The sequence below is a fragment of the Silurus meridionalis genome, chromosome 26, assembly GCF_014805685.1.
Source record: "Silurus meridionalis isolate SWU-2019-XX chromosome 26, ASM1480568v1, whole genome shotgun sequence".
In the NCBI taxonomy this organism is placed as follows: Eukaryota; Metazoa; Chordata; class Actinopteri; order Siluriformes; family Siluridae; genus Silurus; species Silurus meridionalis.
The window spans coordinates 8,089,258-8,108,610 of record NC_060909.1 but is presented as its reverse complement, the minus strand read 5'-3'; the positions used below and the strand labels follow the sequence as shown (position 1 = coordinate 8,108,610).

General features: G+C 35.4%; 2 protein-coding genes across 2 annotated transcripts; one reads left to right on the top strand and one right to left on the bottom strand.

Annotated features, from left to right (window-relative positions):
• The first annotated feature begins 3,062 nt into the window (after positions 1 to 3,062).
• On the top strand, positions 3,063 to 5,708 carry LOC124380044 (agouti related neuropeptide). Its single transcript, XM_046840724.1, has 3 exons — positions 3,063 to 3,243; positions 3,500 to 3,594; positions 4,711 to 5,708. Exons 1-3 carry the CDS (start codon positions 3,108 to 3,110, stop codon positions 4,900 to 4,902), a joined length of 423 nt encoding a protein of 140 aa, XP_046696680.1. The 5' UTR covers positions 3,063 to 3,107; the 3' UTR covers positions 4,903 to 5,708.
• A 2,699-nt stretch (positions 5,709 to 8,407) lies between these two features.
• On the bottom strand, positions 8,408 to 10,631 carry LOC124379939 (chymotrypsin A-like). Its single transcript, XM_046840585.1, has 7 exons — positions 10,453 to 10,631; positions 10,253 to 10,356; positions 9,997 to 10,076; positions 9,693 to 9,771; positions 9,379 to 9,559; positions 8,687 to 8,820; positions 8,408 to 8,599 (listed from the first exon to the last, which is right to left on the bottom strand). Exons 1-7 carry the CDS (start codon positions 10,502 to 10,504, stop codon positions 8,438 to 8,440), a joined length of 792 nt encoding a protein of 263 aa, XP_046696541.1. The 5' UTR covers positions 10,505 to 10,631; the 3' UTR covers positions 8,408 to 8,437.
• Between the last annotated feature and the right edge of the window lie 8,722 nt (positions 10,632 to 19,353).

The following is a 19,353-nucleotide window of genomic DNA, read 5'->3' as shown; positions in this document are numbered from 1 at the left end:
GAATGCAGGTTTTTATGATATGGTGGATTTAATAGATTCCATAATTTGTTGTATTTGTGAATTGATTACATTTTTAGTTAATGAATGAAAAATAATTTTTTAAAACAAAGGAGTTTATAAAATTGTACTTGTGTGTGTGTGTCAAGTAAAACAAAAATACAACAAGAAATTACATTGGTGATCCATGGTAGTTTCACCACACAAAGTCTAGCAAACCAAATATTTAAAAATCCAAGTATAAAACAAATGCCAACTGTGCTACATTTAAACATGAAGAGGTTGGAGCCCAATATTTCTCAAAAGGAAAAAATATACATTTATATTAGCAGTTCATAAGACATTAATAGGAATCCTGATAAATTCTGAATTTATGATAAAAAAAACAAGCAAAAGAGATTTACACTGTATACACTGTATGCAACAATTACAGCCTGTTTTCATATGGATTCAGCATTAAACCCCAGTCCCTGGAGTACAATGCTGCTAACAATCATGGCTGCCACTGACAGCAACTTAAAGACATTAACATTCACAAAATTACTGACACTCACCTAGAGTTAATTACACCAGAGATGGCAAAAAAATACACACATCCTTCATTCAAGCAGAAGTACAAATGCTCATGTTTTTAAAGACTCTGGTAAAAGCTGAAGTAATGACTACACTTTTTCACTCAAGATAAAGAAGTATGGACTCTTATATGTACTTAAGTAAAAATGTTTCTGTTCTCAGTCATGTTTACATCGCTGACTCTCCATACTTCTTGTTGCCTTCTGCCTTGCTCATTGTTAGCTTTATAGGTTAGCATACATCTGTGGTGCAAGGAAATGATACACCAGTGGTAGGTTGAAAAAGCCGCACAATGACAAGAAATAGGTTGATGGTTCGAAAACAATGCGCAATGAAAAAAAATAAATATTGATCAAGTCACCAAATAGATGAAAACGAGTCAGTAAGAAAAGGTAAGAAAGTACAGATATTTGTGTAAAAAAATTAATGAGTAAAAGTAAAATGTTGTCCGAAAAATAAAAAGTGAAGTAAAGTACTGACACTAGAAAAATGTACTTAAATACAATAACAAAGTTACAGAGTAATATTTATATTAAGTTTGTAATCTAGCGAACCAGTGTATATTTATTTATTGCTAGAGACTCAAAGCATTTTTGTATGTCGCTCTGGACAAGGGCGTCTGCTAAATGCCGCAAATGTAAATGTAACAAAGTATTTGTACTTCTTTACTTCCCACCTCTGAATTACACACGGTACATAAGCATCCTCACTGCACCTTTATGCTGTGGATTATATGCTCTGCTTTCACTTTGTTCCAGTCATTTCCAAGCAGCTGTACGATTGTTATTATGGTTTTGCCCATGTCTTTTCTAGCTCAGGTTGTTCATTAATCACATGACCATTGCCTGCACCTTGTTCTTGGATTACATTCAATCCTTGTTTTGATTGCCAACATTAATAAAGTCTTGGATACCTGCACTTATGTCCACACCAATTTCTTGTTATCGTAGTTCCTGTCGGTATCATTCATACGCAATTTCATATTTATCAAAACAAAACCAAAGCAAGAAACATGTTTGGATTTTCAGGTAATTTAATGTTACTTGATGTTCATGATTAACATCCTACAAATATTGCTAATACATTACTGCCAATTTCCACAAATTTTCTGTCAGTCGCTCAAATTCAGACAAAAAGCAAAAAAATTACGTAGCTGAGCTGATTGCAGTTAATAGGCAGATCCTTGATCATTTGTATTGACAATTCTTCTGCCTACTGTGTTGTGTCACTTTTAAAACCACCGGACGTCACCAGTCCATGGAAGATAGGCTTTGATGCTTTTGTGAATGTAATGCTCTGTTTATCAAGCTGTAATAAACATCTAATGGAAAAAGAAGAAGCCAATTGGTCATTTTGTACTCTGTTCCGTTCAGCATGCTGTCTAACACGTACACACACACTTAAAAAAAAATCTAAGTGGCATTAGGAAAGCACCATAATGGAAAATCCACAAGCGGATCAAAGCTATCTATGTGGTTCTTGTGTGCTAGAAAAACACTCATGTGTGTTAGTTATGTGTCATTCACAAACAACTAAACTCTCACTTTTACAAATAAACAATTCAAGTATGAGAAAGTCAAATTTCCTGCAAAAACACACACACACACACACACACACACACACACACACACACACTCTATCTATCTATCTATCTATCTATCTATCTATCTATCTATCTATCTATCTATCCATCTATCCATCTATCCATCTATCTATCTATCTATCTATCTATCTATCTATCTATCTATCTAAACAATTTTAGCAGGTTTTTTGTTTGTTTGTATTTTGAGGGGGGTGGAGATGGAGATTGGAAATTATGTGAAAAATAAACAGATAGAGACAATTTTTATTGCTGAGCCGAGTACTCGGAGGTCTGACTCACTGAAAAAAGACTGAATTTCCATCACTAGCATATGTATGTGTGTGAATGAAAAGAGCACAATGTAAGAGATTAAACCCCCACCCACTGATTAGGATCATGTGGCCCCACTCCTCCTACTTCATGGAGGCTTAAAAACAAGAGTTGGGTACACACCCTGAACCAGGGGTGAAGAACTCTGCAGGTAGGCAAGATCACCACATACACGCTAACACATATACATTTATATAGACGCATTAACAGGCATAAAAAAAAAACACCTGGCACATAGCTTCTGGCTTACTTTTGTCAGTTGGTAGACATGATATATAGGTGAAAAACATTTCTTGCAGTAAACTGGCTTTTTATTGTCCTGGGTTAAATTACATGGCTGATAAATTTAGACCCCAGACACAATTAGCTAATTTCAGTCTGCTAAGCATAAATTTTAAAGTATCTTTTTACAGTGGCTTCACACTAGATGCATTACATATGGATAGATAATAATGAGGTCATTGGCATCGTCATGGAGTTTTTCTCATTACTGCAAATTGTAGCTGTCCATTAGAGCATGAAATTCTGATTTTGATGACTGTCCTTTGCCTCTAAAACTTCGTCTCAATACAGTGAATAGGCAGCCTGCTGACAGTGTAGAGGAAACATTTGTGACTAAGTGGTCATGTTGAATGTCATGATCTTCGGCTGGTTGAGTCTCAGCACTGTCCGTGTGGCGTCAGGTCTTGTCCGTACTAACCGCCTGGAGGTCTCGCATCCGAGCCTGAGGAGGACAGATACCTCGTTTTTCCCTGGCATTTGTAAGTGACATATTTCAGCATATTTTGTACAAGGAGCAATTATGTGTATACATTTATTTTTTTGAAGGGCTTACTAGCATTGAGTTTTGTTATATATGTTAAGGAATGTCTCATGAAGTTAAGAACTGCCTTAAAACTATAAAAAAACTTTTCCAGCATATTGCTGAAGTGAAAATGCCGTTTTAAATAAAAATACAGCTAAGTACTCCTACTGAAGTACTATTACAGACTGACACTCATGATTTCTTTTGTATAGCTGTACAAGATTCAGCTCCTGCAGTGGACACGGTACAACTTCGAATTGATTCAATGGAGGAACAGCTGATGGTGGATCCTGTTTCTTATGATGAGGTAGGCGTAATTTTCACTTAATCCTTATGCACTCTTTACTGTTTAGCGACAGAGGGTTGCTTTAGTAATAAAGTGCATTTTAACAGGCACAGAGAGCCCACAATATTGATCATGTACTGATGCACAGACACACATTCAATTCCCTCACTTCCTCTTCTTCTTTTTTCAACTTCTGCTTCTTCTTCTTCTTCTTCTTCTTATTATTATTATTATTATTATTATTATTAGTAGTAGTAGTAGTAGTAGTAGTAGTAGTAGTAGTGGTAGTAGTAGTAGAAGAAGTAGTATTAGTATTGTTGTTGTTTGTGTGTGTGTGTGTGTGTGTGTGTGTGTGTGTGTGTGTGTGTGTGTGTGTGTGTGTCAAGAAAGCCTGTGATCAGTGATGGTGAGAGTGATACAGAAAGAAAGAAAGGAGCTTGTTGTTGTCATGTGGTGAGATCAGTTATAGTTGATAATAATAAAATCAGCCTAAGCCTGCTTAAGTAACTGGACCTCCCTGTACATTTCTCACTTAAATTCACAGTCAAGAAATCACATATTTGTACTCGTAATAGCTCAAATTTATTTGCTAATTAACAAATTAGCTTTTAGGAATAATAGCTGCTACTTAGAATTTATTGCTGAATTTATTTGTATTAGCAGCTATTCTATAATACATTTTTATAGAGTATAATAATTTAAATTTCATAAATAACATTTCATAGCTTGCTTTTTCCACCATGATGATTAATCTTAAATTTGCATCCCAAACCATACAATAGACACTAATTAGTCTGCATCGGAAAAATCAGATGAATGACATGAACCAGATCCACTGCGCTAAGTAATACACAGTGTGAAGAACAAACCTGTAAAATGTTCTCAAGTATTTTATTACTTAATCTGTGCTTTCTGTGTATTTGTATACAAATCTGTGTGTTTTAACATGAGGTATATTAAAATGAAGCTTGGTATGTCTACTTGAATAAATAGCATGTATAATCATTATTCCTTTATATCAATTTAAGTGTATTCAATATAATCTTTTTAAAGATGACCAGGGTCAGTTGTGCAACTTTTGTTAAGTACAATAAGATAAGATAAGATAAGATAAAGCTGACCTTTCAGTATCCACAGGATATGGCAGATGCTGTACAGCTCCAAAGGAGAGGCACACGTTCACCAGGCCGCTGTATTCCACACCAGCAGTCATGCCTGGGCCACCAGCTGCCCTGCTGCGACTCGTGTGATACCTGCTATTGCCGCTTTTTCAAAGCCTTCTGTTACTGCCGCAGCATGGACCACACTTGTAAACACAGGCGTGCCTAGCACCCATAACACTGCTCCTGCAGTAGTGGCTGGGTTACAGATGATGTGCAGAAATAAATCTTATGCCAATGTACATTTATTAGTATGCACAAGAATCCATAATGGTACTGCTTTACATTAAAGTGGCCTGAATTAACATAAAACTAATCAGGAACTTAACAGTTATGAGCAAATATTATTTGAAAATGATTATTCAGCATCTACATTAACAATAATAGTTTTAGGTTAGTGGTTGAGCATTGGACTTGGGATCAGAAGGTCATGAGTTCAAATCCCAGCCCCACCAATCTGCCCTGCTGGGCATTTGTGCAAGAACCCTAACCTATGATTCTATATATCAGATCATTGCAAGATGCCTTGGATAAGGCTGTTTGCCAAAATTATAATAATGTAAACTTTTAAAGACATGATGAATAGATTAGTTTATACCAACATTTCTCAACACAGTTAAGGAACATTTATAAAAAATGTTGTGAAGGTGTTAACGGTAAACTTTATTAATATTTTATGTGTCCATTTCAACAAATGAGGTAAATAATATTATTATGTAAAGGAAACCTTAATGTGAAGTGTACCATTCATGATAAACATGCCAAAATATACATTTACAAAACCTCACAGGCCTAAACTCAGATCCTCAGTGCAACATGCAGACGAAAAATGTCTATGAATTGTTGTAATTGTTTATACATGTACAAATATATATGTGAAAATGGTGTCCTTTTTTTTTTACGTTGTTAAAGCAAATTGGTATGCAGAACTGCATTGTATTATTTATAAATTTTTAATGTAATAAAACCTATATAATTGTGTGTCATTAATAAATAATAGGCAAAGCACCTGGCTGTGTTTTTGGTAAATACTTTAAAAAAAAGATTTTTAGATCCTATTTCTAGATCTACAACAAAGTAATAATATCTCAAAATGTATTCTGCAATGTGATACTAATTAATATGACTATCACCTGAATGTTGTTATTCTTTGTTGTTACATTTTATGTTATTATTTGTAGAATATCAGAACAAAAGTTAAATTCAATGAAACCTTTTTTTTTTTATCCAAATCGATCCAATTCATTCAGTCATGGAACTTTATGATACAGGCCTGCGATATCTTGTCAATGTGAAGTCAATACGTGGCATTGCCCCAGAAACAATCAACAATTGCCCAGTCTTTAGCCTGACATCACCCTGAAAATAGTTTAAAGAGTGAATTCTCTTGGTGGTTTGATGAATATGGTGCTTCACCACGCATGCCATAGCTTATAAAGCTGCCAGAAGCTCCGGCACAATTAATTTCCTCAATGGTCCTGCTCTCCCAGTGATGTTTGTATTCATCTTTTAACAGTAGGGCCTCAGATGTTAGAATGTTAGAACAAAATAAGTGTGAAAAGACAGCATGCTACATAAAAATATAGATTTTTATTATATTGTATACTACATTAAACCATAGCACAACATGCCTACAAGTTTCACTTTTAAGCCCAATATTATTCTCTCTTTATATACAGATTCTGCCACAAACAACTAGTGTTATAAAAGATACAACTATGAAAATCACACTACAAAGGGCAAACCTAGGTTATGCAGAGCACAACTGCCTAAAGTTATACGTTTATAATGAAGAACCAGTTAGGTTAAAACAAAAAACATTACATAAATTTTAAAATAAATATATTCAGAAATAAATATAAAAAAATATCTCCATTGAAGCAGTGCTAATTGCCAACAATTTACTACGTCTCTGTCAAGCTTCTCAATCTTAACAGAAGATGAGATACTGCAAGTCATCCAAACTTGCAATCCCACCACCTGTCCTCTGGATCCAATCCCTTCAACTATGCTTCAGACCATCACACAAGATCTCTTGCCCTTCATCTCCACAATCATCAATGGGTCATTAACATCTGACTATGTACCAACTACCTTCAAGCAAGCAAGGGTCATTCCCATCTTGAAGAAACCTGCTCTGGATCCATCAGACATCAAAAACTACAGACCGGTATCACATCTCTTCTTTCTTTCTAAATCACATCTTTTCTGGATTGCTGCTATTTGCTCTTTTGCACAACATTTTGTTTACATTTTTGCTACTGTTCACTTTGTCTCTTTACAACAGGTTTACTGGCAGAGCTATTTTGTCTTTTGTGTATTGTCTAGCACTGTCCTGTGTTGTCTTGTGGTTGTTTGCACCAGGTTGCACACATGCACTTCATGTGGTGAGGAAACTTACTAGTCCTTAGCCCTGTGTTTCTTTTTCTGGGTTCTGGAGGAACGTTGTTTCATTTCACTATGTACTGCGTCAGCTTTATATGGTTGAAATGACAATAAAAGCTTCTTGACTTGACTTGACTAACAACTCAACAGTCCAGAGTTTTCTCCACTGACACTATGTTGTTTCACTGTGTGTGTGTGTGTGTGTGTGTGTGTGTGTGTGTGTGTGTGTGTGTGTGTGTGTGTGTGTGTGTGTGTTTGTCCGCGTGCATGCGTGCGTGCATGCATTGGTGCGTGCGTGCGTGCGTGCGTGTGTGTGTGTGTGTGCTTATGAGACTGGTATAATAAGTATGCAAATAAACTAATAAAATTAATAACTGTTTAAAATGATAACAGAATAAATTATGTGAATGAGCGCCAGAAAATGTTATTTTCACCCTCAAGACTTGAATGTTCCAGTTTTGGATTTTCAATGTTATTACTTATGTTTATGGGTTTCTTTCCAAAACACTATTAGCACAATTGATTTGAATCATTTCTACTGTAAAAACATTATTTTGTTGTTAGGAAAACGTATTTCCTATTTATAATGTGTCATGTATACAGTTAACAATATCTAATATTGCTTCTTAATTAAAATATGGATACGTATAATATACACATTAATTTCTTATTTTTAAGCAATAAAAAATGTATTAGTTTTTTTAATGCAGCTTAAATCCTGGGTGATTGTGTAAAAGTTGGTGTGCCTCAATTTAAAGAGTCTCTTTTTACTTAGGGTGACATAATAGTAGACAAGCAAGAGTTACAATTTTAGAAATTGAATACAGCTGTCACAACTTGAACCTGATACTCCTCCTCCAGACCACCAGGGGGCATCCATCATCAATTTTGCCTGCCAAGCCTGTGAGGCCTGAATAGTAAAATATTAATTTAACTTTTTTCTACGACCATACATTGATGCACGATGCCTTGCACTGCCTCATTTTGGCTTTGCCTTAGCCCTTTGCTTTTGTTGCTATTTCTGACATTTGGGCCCTGTCTTCTCTTGTGACCATATTTGTATTATTTGGATTAGGATTCATACATTTTTTGAAATTGACTGGAATTTTTAAAGCCCAGGATATGACAGTCAACAACTTTAGATTATAATATGTCCAGAAAAAGCACCTCAGTGATGTACTGTAGCACTGTAGATGTACTGTCAGCTTCAAGTGACTTATATTAATGTTTGCAATCTGCATAGAAGAAAAATAGAATAGAAAATTCACTACCCAAACAGCAGATTAAGATAAAAAAACATATTTATTAATGTTGTATTTTTAGTTAGCTGCAATGATTCCATCCATCCAGGAACGGAGAGCAGTGACACGGGCATAGACTGCAGGTATGGAGGTGTTACACATGCCACTGCCCCAAGATACAATACCTACCAAAGTCCAAGCATTATTCTTCTCACACACCAGAGGGCCACCAGAATCACCCTGAAAACACAGGTGTTTAAGTTAACTAGAACCTTTAGTTATAGCAGGTTTTATAGGTTTATTGGTTATTACAATATTATGTCTTACCATGCAGGAAGAGACTCCACTGGCTCCAGCACAAATCATTAAATCACTAATTTTATTGCCCCAGTGACGGCGGCAGTCATCATTGATCAGAAGGGGCAGAGAGGCCTGCTGAAGAACAGCGGGGGTGTCGGGAGCTGTTACACAATTATGAAGTAAAAGAGTTAAAACATGACAAATCTGAAAGGAAAGGAAATCAAAAGTTGTTTGACATCCACCCAGGAGGTTTATCTCCTATGTGTACTAACCACATATTCTTGACTAATTACCTCACACACTTCCAGTACAAAGTTTTAGTTAGTTTACGTTTTGACATCTTGGGAAACACTGGTCACGAGGCATGAATACACCCTAAATGGGATACCAGTACATGCACAGACACATTGGGACACACAACTAGGGACAATTTAGCAAACATAGCTACAACTAGGGACAATTTAGCAAACATAGCCACAACTAGGGACAATTTAGCAAACATAGCCCACCTACTGGCATGTTTGTTGTCCATGCACCCTAGAGAATAACATATGTTCAAAATGTGGGCTGTGAGGTAGTGACAAAACTTTCTACAAAAGCTGCAGGAATTAAGGTATTCTTAATACTAGTTAAAGAGATAGTAGTAGTAGTTGTAGTAGTAGTAGTAGTAGTAGTAGTAGTAGTAGTCAAGCATGTGATAAGTGATATAATGAAGGTACCGTTGTATCTGGTCAGACCCCATCCTGAAGTCACACACTGCATGCCACCAGGGAAGTTGTCACTGCTCTCAGCCACACACACAGGAGACACATGAGCATTGAGCTGAGCAGGAGAAGCGAGCTTGATGAGAAGGATGTCGTTGTTGATGGTCATGGGGTTGTACTGCTGGTGTTTAAAAACCTGGCCATTTGATCACAGGGGGTAAAAGCCATGGTTAGTTTAAAACTTGAAACAGCAGTCGATTTAATTCATCAATTTGTGAGATTCACTGAAATATCTTATGATTGTTAGAATTAAATGAATTCAAACGCACCTTGGCAATCCTTATGGTCTGGATGGGCTCAGCATTGGAAGAACGATCATGCTCTCCTAGGATCACACGATGGTAAGTCCTGGTACAAAAATCAAAAAGAGAAAGAATTCAATTAGTAATATACTTGAGTGTGTTGAAAATATGTCCAGTGTGACTTTAGTCTTTAGCACTTAGTATTTATGTGAGCTTGTGAAATTATCCACACAGGAAAGAGTGAGGCTTAGGCATACCCTGTTTTTTATTTTTCTTTATATAGAAATATATTTAAATTTTTGTATAATGATAATCTTAGAACAAGACTTACATCACATTGCAGTGGGCAGCAGACACAACCCACCATTCATTGATCAGGGAGCCACCGCAAAAGTGGAAACCAGTTTGGTCCTGTAACCACAAAAAAAATTACATATATCTTGGACAACATTCATTTATTTCACTGTACAGACAAAAATAATATGTACTAAAAAGAATAATTTTAAATATACATTACTGTTGTTTTAATATGTCTATTTAGTTAATTTTGTAAAAAAAAAAAAGAGAAGAGATACCATACACCATACCTGCAGTGACACCTGCCAGGGCCAGGAATGAGGAACTGCCTCCTCACCATTTACAATCCTGGAATACCCAGTGATGACTGGAGTTACAGCAGGAGCTCCACAGCCTGAGAGACAGATACACACATTACATCTTTAGTACCTTTTTTTTTTTTTACAAAATTTTAAAAGCACAACAGTTAACGAGATTCCCTACACCTTACCATAGGCAGCACTGACAATAGCAACGCAGGAGAGGATTCTAAGGAGAGCCATGATTTTAGCTTCACTGTGTGCTTCAGTCTGAGGGCATTTTATGTACCTCGCACCAGGCCCTAAACATGATATCTTATCTCAAACCTGTGGGATAATGTACAGCTTGTAAAGGAAGCAAAGTTTTTTTTTTTTTTTTTGTGGAAAGTCTGCATATGTCTTTTGTCCTTGAAATCAATCTTTTCACAGACATGCCATAATCACATTTTAAATGAGATAAGATTCAGCTTTATATTGTAAAAATAATAGATGATTGAAGACACACAAACACATTTAAGTCCTTAGGTTTAAAGGGTTTTGACATTTGACAACCTCAACTCCTGGAAGGTTTGGATTCCGCGTTCATTTTAAATAAAAACATAATTCAATGATGGGCAAATCATATATATTTCATATGTAATTCACAATAGAACATATTAAATGTTTATACTGAGGAAATGTACCATTTTAAGGAAGAAATAAGGTCATTTTTAATTTGGTGTCAAGGTGTCAAAAAAGTTTCTCAAAAGTACCTGGAGAGTTCCTAAGGGAGTATCGTTCACCCATTATTGTTTATATATACAGTATATATATATATATATATATATATATAATGCAGGTGTAGTAGACAGGTTGGTACATAGATTGCTAGATAACTGGACAGACGGATGGACGGATGGACGGATGGACGGATGGACGGATGAACGGATGGACAGACAGAGAGAGAGAGAGAGAGAGAGAGAGAGAGAGAGAGAGAGAGATAGATAGATAGATAGATAGATAGATAGATAGATAGATAGATAGATAGATAGATAGATAGATAGATAGATAGATAGATAGATAGATAGATAGACAGATCTCCCCATTTATCCGGGCTTGGGACTGGACTAAGAGTGCACTGCATCGTGCAACCCTGATGGCTGATTTATTATGTCTACATTGGACTATTCAAATAAATTGTTACCAAATCCTTGAGATTGCTGGTTACATGTTTGTGTTTCCAAGTAACCATCTGTTAATTTCCCACACAATGTGTATTACAAAAGTGCAGCTGTATTCATTCATACAAATATGTGAACTTGTGTCTCTTTATTTACTTTTTTCCTGCCTTTTTATATAATTTTATTTACATGCACACTTTTAGATATGTGTCTGTTTCCAATTAACATATAACTGTACAAAAGTCACTAACAAGATTTTTTTCATGCTGATTATCTTAGAATGGTACAGTTTATGGCCTGTGCATTTTCTCATCTCTAATCAAGCATGCCAGGAATATCCTTTAAAATATGTATGGTTATTTAATAAATAACAATTTAAATAAAATGTTTAAAGCTGTACACTGTGTGCATAATGTGCATGGCTTAATTATAGTGCATATTCCTTTCGAAAAACAGTATAGAGATACAGTGACATTACATGTATATTTACTTTTATTGTATTCTTATTATCACCATAATTTTATTCATTAATTAGGTTTTTTGTTTCTTTGTTTATGCCTTCTTTGTACTAACAGTTGAAAAAGATCAATATATGAGTCTGATGGTTAGGTGTTTTAGCCTTATAGTGTATTATAAGACTTGTAAGACTTACTGTCCCTGTGAATGATTTAATTAATATAGAGATAATAACTTACATTAAAGTATGTAACTGTTTGGATTCCTTTTACAATAAGTATATATAATATAATATAATTTCTAATTTATGTCACTATTTCGAGGTTGTCGTTTGTCTCACCTTCAAATATTAAAGAAGCGTATTACAACATTTTATTTTTATATGAACATAATTACATGTATTTTATTAAAAGTTTCACTTAATGATTTAGTTAGCAGTGATGGAACAGAAACAGTTCCAGAACCAGAGAGCATTAACACAGGCATGGACACCAGGGATGCTCCAGGAGACAATACAAAGAAGAGTCCAAGCTCCAGACTTTGTACACACCAGAGGGACATACAGTAAGAGTCACCCTGTAACACACAGTAAAGAGGAAAAACAGGATCAGAACAAGAAATCAGAGGACTGTACCATGCAATAGAAGATGCCTGTGATGCACCAGCTCAGATTACTGTTTTAGTAATCACATAACCCTATAAGCACATACACATACAGTATCAGTGTCCAGTATAGGCAAAGATTCCTGGTGGAGTACAGGTAAAGCCTCATGTGCTGGAACAGGAAATAGAAGACTGAAAACTGCATTGTCAAAATACATATAAATAAATTGATAAAGCGAAAGAATTTGATCAGACCCCATCCTGTGGTCATACATATCATTTCACCTGGGAAATTATCAGTGGTCCAGCCACACACACAGGAGACAGAAAAGCAGTAAGCTGTCAGGGGAGGCCAGTTTCATCAGAAGGATGTCATTGCAGATGATGATAATTTTTTACCTGAGGTGTTTAAAAACCTGATCCAGGATAGGAAGGTCAAATAGGAATGGTATTAAAGTAAAGCAATGGCACCACAACTGAAAATTTAAGATTTTGCTTCCAATTGCTTTCTTTACATTTTTGTCAGATGATTTCCTATTCCATAATGTTCATAATATCAGAAATAAAAAAAAGAAATCATAGTTATTGATATTTATTATTTTATCTTACAATTTTTCAAGCTATTTTGGTAATTACTGATCTTCTATGTCCAGACTTAGACTAAGTGCTGGTTTGACCTGAAAATTTTAGTGTTTTCTGTGATTTAGTTCATTAAAGTTTTTAAAGCTTTACTTTCTTTTTATTTTCAGAAAAAATACTGTCAGGGATCCACCAGCCACACCCTCGCCAAACCCTCCAATCACTCCAAGCAGCTCACCAACTTACTAATCATCCACACCTGGTCCAAATCAGTCACCACACTATAATAACCCCGTTTATCCACAAGCTCATCGTCCGTTCTACAGCTTAGGCTAATGAACATTCCGGACTACCCAAGCTACTCCGTTTGGTTTCGCTTAGCGTGCAAGATTCTGTGTGTTTTTTGTTCTCACTCTGCCACAGTATTCTCCAGGTTTAGTTTACCCTTGTTTGTTCGTGCTTTCTGCCTTGCCCCTTTGTTTCTCATTAAAAGGCCATCGTTGAATTCACTTTGGTTCCCGTACGTTCTTTGCACCTGACAAATACCCAGTTGATTAAAATGTTCTATAAGTCCTCAAAGGTTGTAAATCAACATCATTCACACACTAGTTCATACATTTTTCACAGTATACACTATTTCCTCATATTTTTTTAATTTATAATAAATAATTTAATAAATATGTTGTGTAATTATTACATTTTTATATATTTTGTGCAGTTTTTAGAATAAAGAAGATTTGCAAAGATTTTTATTTATACAAAGGCTTGGGTTTTTTTTTGTGTGTGTGTGTGTGTGTGTGTGTGTGTGTGTGTGTGTGTGTGTGTGTGTGTGTGTGTGTGTGTTTCTTTTTTCATGTTAAGAAATAAAAACTTTTGTTTGGAATTGCTTTAGATTTTTGCTAGATTTTCAAAACATCTTTATTCCTAACCCTAGGACGTTTTCAGAATTAGCAGACCAATTATGCTCACCGAAGACCACACAATGAGAAGACTTTCACTGAAAACAAAATTTAATTAAAGCTCATATACACAAGGATATTGGCTTCAATACACAGGCTGCATGAGAGCTGTAATAATTGCAATCAAATAATAAATTATATTCATTAGTATGTACCAGGTCGCCTTGTGAAAATAACAATATATTCATTTAAGCCGATTCTTAAGAACATTCATGTATATTTTACAAATAAAATGTATTATTTACCTTTAAACATATGGTAAGCTCACCATACATTGCAGTAGGCAGCAGATAAAACCCAGCATTTATTAATCAGAGAGCCATGGCAGAAGTGGAAACCAATCACGTCCTACATTATACAGAAAATATTATTTTAATGACATATTTTCAAAGATAATCACACACAATAAGATGATGATGATGATAGCTGCACATCAACCTCTCAAGCAAGCCGTAACAGAAAACTCATTATGAAATAGCATTATGCTGTAATGATATAATGCTAGAGATGATTATAGAATAATAGAAATGTCACAAGGTCACTGTTTTTTTTGTTCTGAAAATTATGCTAATACTGCAGTTCCTGAAGATTTTTAGCCAATGTTAATATCCATCCTATTATTATTTTTATTATTTCTGTTTAGACAATAAAACAATAAAGATCCAGGAAAAACACATATACAGCTAAAAGTACAAGTTAACAAATCTGCAGCTTTCAAACAAAAATCAACATAAAGTAATACAAAATATATATCAAATTGTAATAGTCATTATATTATAAGCAATAAAAGGCAATCATGATTTTTTTTTACAAAAGTCTTCCTTTACCACATCCATGAACCTCCTCATTGGTCTTCCTCTTTTCCTCCTTCCTGGTGGCTCCATCCTCAGCATTCTCCTACCAATATACCCCATGTCCCTCCTCTACACATGGCCAAACCATTGCAAATGAGCCTCCCTTACACACACACACACCACACACACACACACACACACACACACACACACACACACACACACACACACACACACATATATATATATATATATATATATATATATATATATATATATATACACATAATTTTAGATTTATTTATTTATTTAAATTTTTATTGTCATGTTGCTTGTAACAATAAACAAAAAAAATTATTTCACTTTTTACTTTCACTTTTGCTGTTTAGAGAGTCCAAGAGTCCTGAAGGATTTTTTTTGTCAAATAGTAGTGCTACAAGTTGAGGTCTAAACACAAGCCTGCAATGTCACACTTATCCCAGATGGAGGCGCTGGTTGTCCATATTGCTTCTGATAAATTGCATACAAATTGAGAATGTGTCCCCTGTGCACGATTTATAGCTAGTTTAAATTATTAATGTTCCTTGTGTTGTACATATGAATTTTCTCTGTCTATGGTTAACCTCCAAATGGCATCTATGTTAAAGCATATCAATTCAGGCGAGAGGTGAAATTAAATCAATGCATTAAACTCAAAATGTGCAATTTTGTTACAGATCAGGTACAACATTTAGCCCCAGGCCTCTCTTGCATTTGATACCCACACATCATATAGCACATACAAACACCAGTGCCTACAGGCCAACAGCAAATGATACCAATAATCTGTTCTCAGTGAACTGCTGTCAACAAAGTAAAGACGAGAATGACGAGCTGCTTTGCTTATAGTTGGCGTTATGAGGCCATCGGGTTGTTTGTGAAATGCGCTGTCGTTGGCGTACATAAGTGTCACTAGTACTAAATCAACCAATTTCACTCAAGTAATTTTAAACCCTGGGGTCCTCGAGTCCTCTAAACAAGATAGAAAACAGAATCAGGGATTTCCATGACAACAGCCTAGGTTTCATTTAAGGTGCAGAGCTCTGAATGGTCACTTGTTGAAGTCTGAAGTACACTGAGAAATAGACAGAAGAGATAAATTGATGCATATGATTCAAAACAAGTAGCACGTCTATGATGCTGTACAAATCTCTCAACACAACAGAGGAACAGAAGTCAGTGTATAACTCTCTTGAATGAAGACTATAGACAAAAGTAACAAGGATGCAATTGTGCCAGTTTCATTTATTTGAGGTAACTACATATATTCTATTTATTACTAGGATTTTCTCTTCACTTTTCTGTACTGCATTGTAGAGCTGGACATTTTCCCTGCAGTTGAACAGTTATTAGTTTTTTTATTAGTTTTAATTGTCCATAAATTGGATCAGGTGTATTGGATTAAACTTCAAACTGTGCATGGCGATACACCATCTGCACAGCGCTGAATTCCACCTGTAATTGTATTTATTCAGCTGCAAAACAAATTTTAAATCACAGATTTTAGCACTCATTTTTGCATAAATACCTATGATGATGTTTACATGTGTTTATTAGCATAATAAACAATTTTTAACAATAACATTTAAGTTTCAAATGTGAACATACATTTCCACTTTGTCAGCAGGTCCAAACACATATTTTCCACTCTTGTAGCTGTTGTACATTTCTATTCAATTTACTTTATTCACAGTAGTTGCTGTAAATGTGTTTTGATCTTGTGAAATTATCTAAATCTGGGAGTTTAAACAGGTGCAATAATAATAATAAAATGTCAATAATTTTAATTTTGCTAAATAAGCTCCATGTCCACTATGTGACTGACCAGGATAAAGTGCTTGAATGAACGAACGAATGAATGAATGAATGAATGAATGAATGAATGAATGAATGAATGAATAATGCTGATTTTAATATTTTATTTATTTTAATAAGATATTTTTTAACAAAATAGAACACTATTGTTTCCAATTTCAATCCTACCCTGCTCCACACAAACACACAGGGTTAAATAACTTTGTTTCTATTTATCTATGCTTATTATTGATCATAGCAAATAAGGATGGGATGCGACGATTTAGTGACACAATTAATTGTTAAAACCAAAAGATTTTGTTGTTATATGTTATTCATTGATTTTAACATTTAAAATACATCTGTATTATAACCATTGAAAATATGCTAGTAGTTAATAGTCTTTTCCATCACTGTAGCACCATTTTATACTAAAACATAAATTTGAGTTCTTCTTCTTTGTTTTTCAGCTGCCCCCATTATGTGTCACCACAGCGGATCATCCTTCATACTACCCTGTCCTCTACAATAGCATTTTCACATTAACCACCAGTATGTCTTCCCTCACCATATCCATTAACCTCCTCCTTGGCCTTCCTCTTGTCCTCCTGCCTGGCAGCTACATCCTCAGCATTCTTCTATCAATCTACCCCATGTCCCTCATCTGCATATGAACAAACTATCTTAAAAACACCTCTCTTACCTTGCCTCCAAACATCCGAACTGCACTGTCCCTCTAATAAACTCATTTCTAATCCTGTTCACCCTCGTCACGCCCGATGAAAATCTCAGCATCTTTAACTCTGCCACCTCCGGGCTCCGCCTCCTGTCTTTTTTCCATTCGAAAAGTTACAGGGTTCAAGTATTTTATATATTTCTGAATCTATGTCTGTTTGTTCACTGTGGCTCACCATGTCCTATGTTCACTCATACTGAGGTGGTGGTGAAGAAAACTAATCAGCACTTCATCTTTTTTAGACAACTGAAGTTTGGTATGAGTCGCAACATCCACAGCGTTCTACAAGGGCACCATGTGGAGCATCCTGACTTGCTGAAATCACTGCCTGATATGGCAACAGCACTGCCCTCAACTGTGAAACTCTGCAGAGAATGGTGCAGACAGACAAGCCCATTTTCAGAGGTCAGCTTCCCTCCCTCCAGGACATCTAAAATAGGCAGTGTGTGAGGAACACAAAGAATCATTAGAGACTCCAGCCACCCAAACTATGGACCGTTCAGGCTGCAGCCTCAGGCACGGTATCGCAGCATCAGATCTCGCACCAGAGAGTTTCTTTTTGCAGGCCACGTGACTTTTAAACTAACTAATAATACAGCCACAAAAACAACCCATATTACCTTCTATGCACTGCTCTTTAAGCATTTACCTTTACACTTACACGTTGTTATAACTGATGCATTGAGTGATTTCAGAGTGCCTACATATTGTATGTGCAATATCCCACTGATACAATATTTACATTAGTAACAATTTATTATTATTTTTACTTGCTTAGAGTTTGCTTTTGCATGCTTCTTGCATCTTGTCTTTTGTCTGGATAGGAATATACAACTGCAGCACACCAATTTCATTCTTTATAGCTGCTTAAAGCACTTTCTGTGCACATAAGAAACAAAAGGAAATTGAAACAAATCAAAATATACCTTTTTTCTACTATTTTTATTTGAATGTTCGTTGTATACATGCTCATGCTCAGACTCTGGAATTGAATGTTCCAGATTGAATGAGTACAATCAAATTCAACTCACAGCTTATTTTTGATGCTGCCTAACGCTAAACCACATGGCTTATGTCAGTCCAGGGTTTCTGCTTGCTGGGATTTGGGTGACACTTCAGTGTTAACGCGCTATTGATGATCTTATTCAGAGAACTCACGAAATGTCTAGACAAAACCTGTTAGCTTTTAATGAATAGATCCTTATTAGTGTCAACAAAACAAACTTTTATTTCTTTAGATCTGAGACTTTATTTCCTGTGGATTTATTGAGCGAGTCATGCACACATTACCTGTGTGTGTGTTTACCAGTGTGAACATTCTTAAAATAAGCTCTAATTAAATTAAAAGCAGCATGAGTTATCATCATTCATCATTGCGCTCACTCGCACTCTTTTAATTACACAAGTCATGAGCGCAAGTGTGCCACGGCTTCATTATTACACAAATGAAAAGTAGAATGGCACAACCTTAAACTGTACCTTTTCTCCATCTCTGTCTTTCTTGCTGTCTGTTGGGGCAAAGGTTTTAGGCAACATGGACAATATTTTAAATGAAGCCATTCATTCAATAAAAAACACCTGCTGCTTGAAGATGAGACTTATTGTAGAGTTTTTCTTTTTTCTGTCTCGTTCTTGAATTTGGTTATTTGTTGTTCATTCATTATTCATTAATTATTTATTATTCAGAGGGTGCTTCTATTACCAGTAACCGTCTCTGTGATTCCGGCTTCGTAGCAAATGATTAGAATTTACAATGTTGTACATCTCAGGAGTTAAGCATACGAAAGACTAATCTGATTGGATTATTTGTTCTCTGCATTAGTGTTATGCATTTGGAATATGGCTGAGTTTTGATATATGTGTTTGGTTGAAACAAAGGGTTATGCTTACATATTCCCTGAACTGCAGCTACACCTCATTGCATCATCACACACACTACTATATCAGTGTCACTGCTGTACTGAGATTTAGT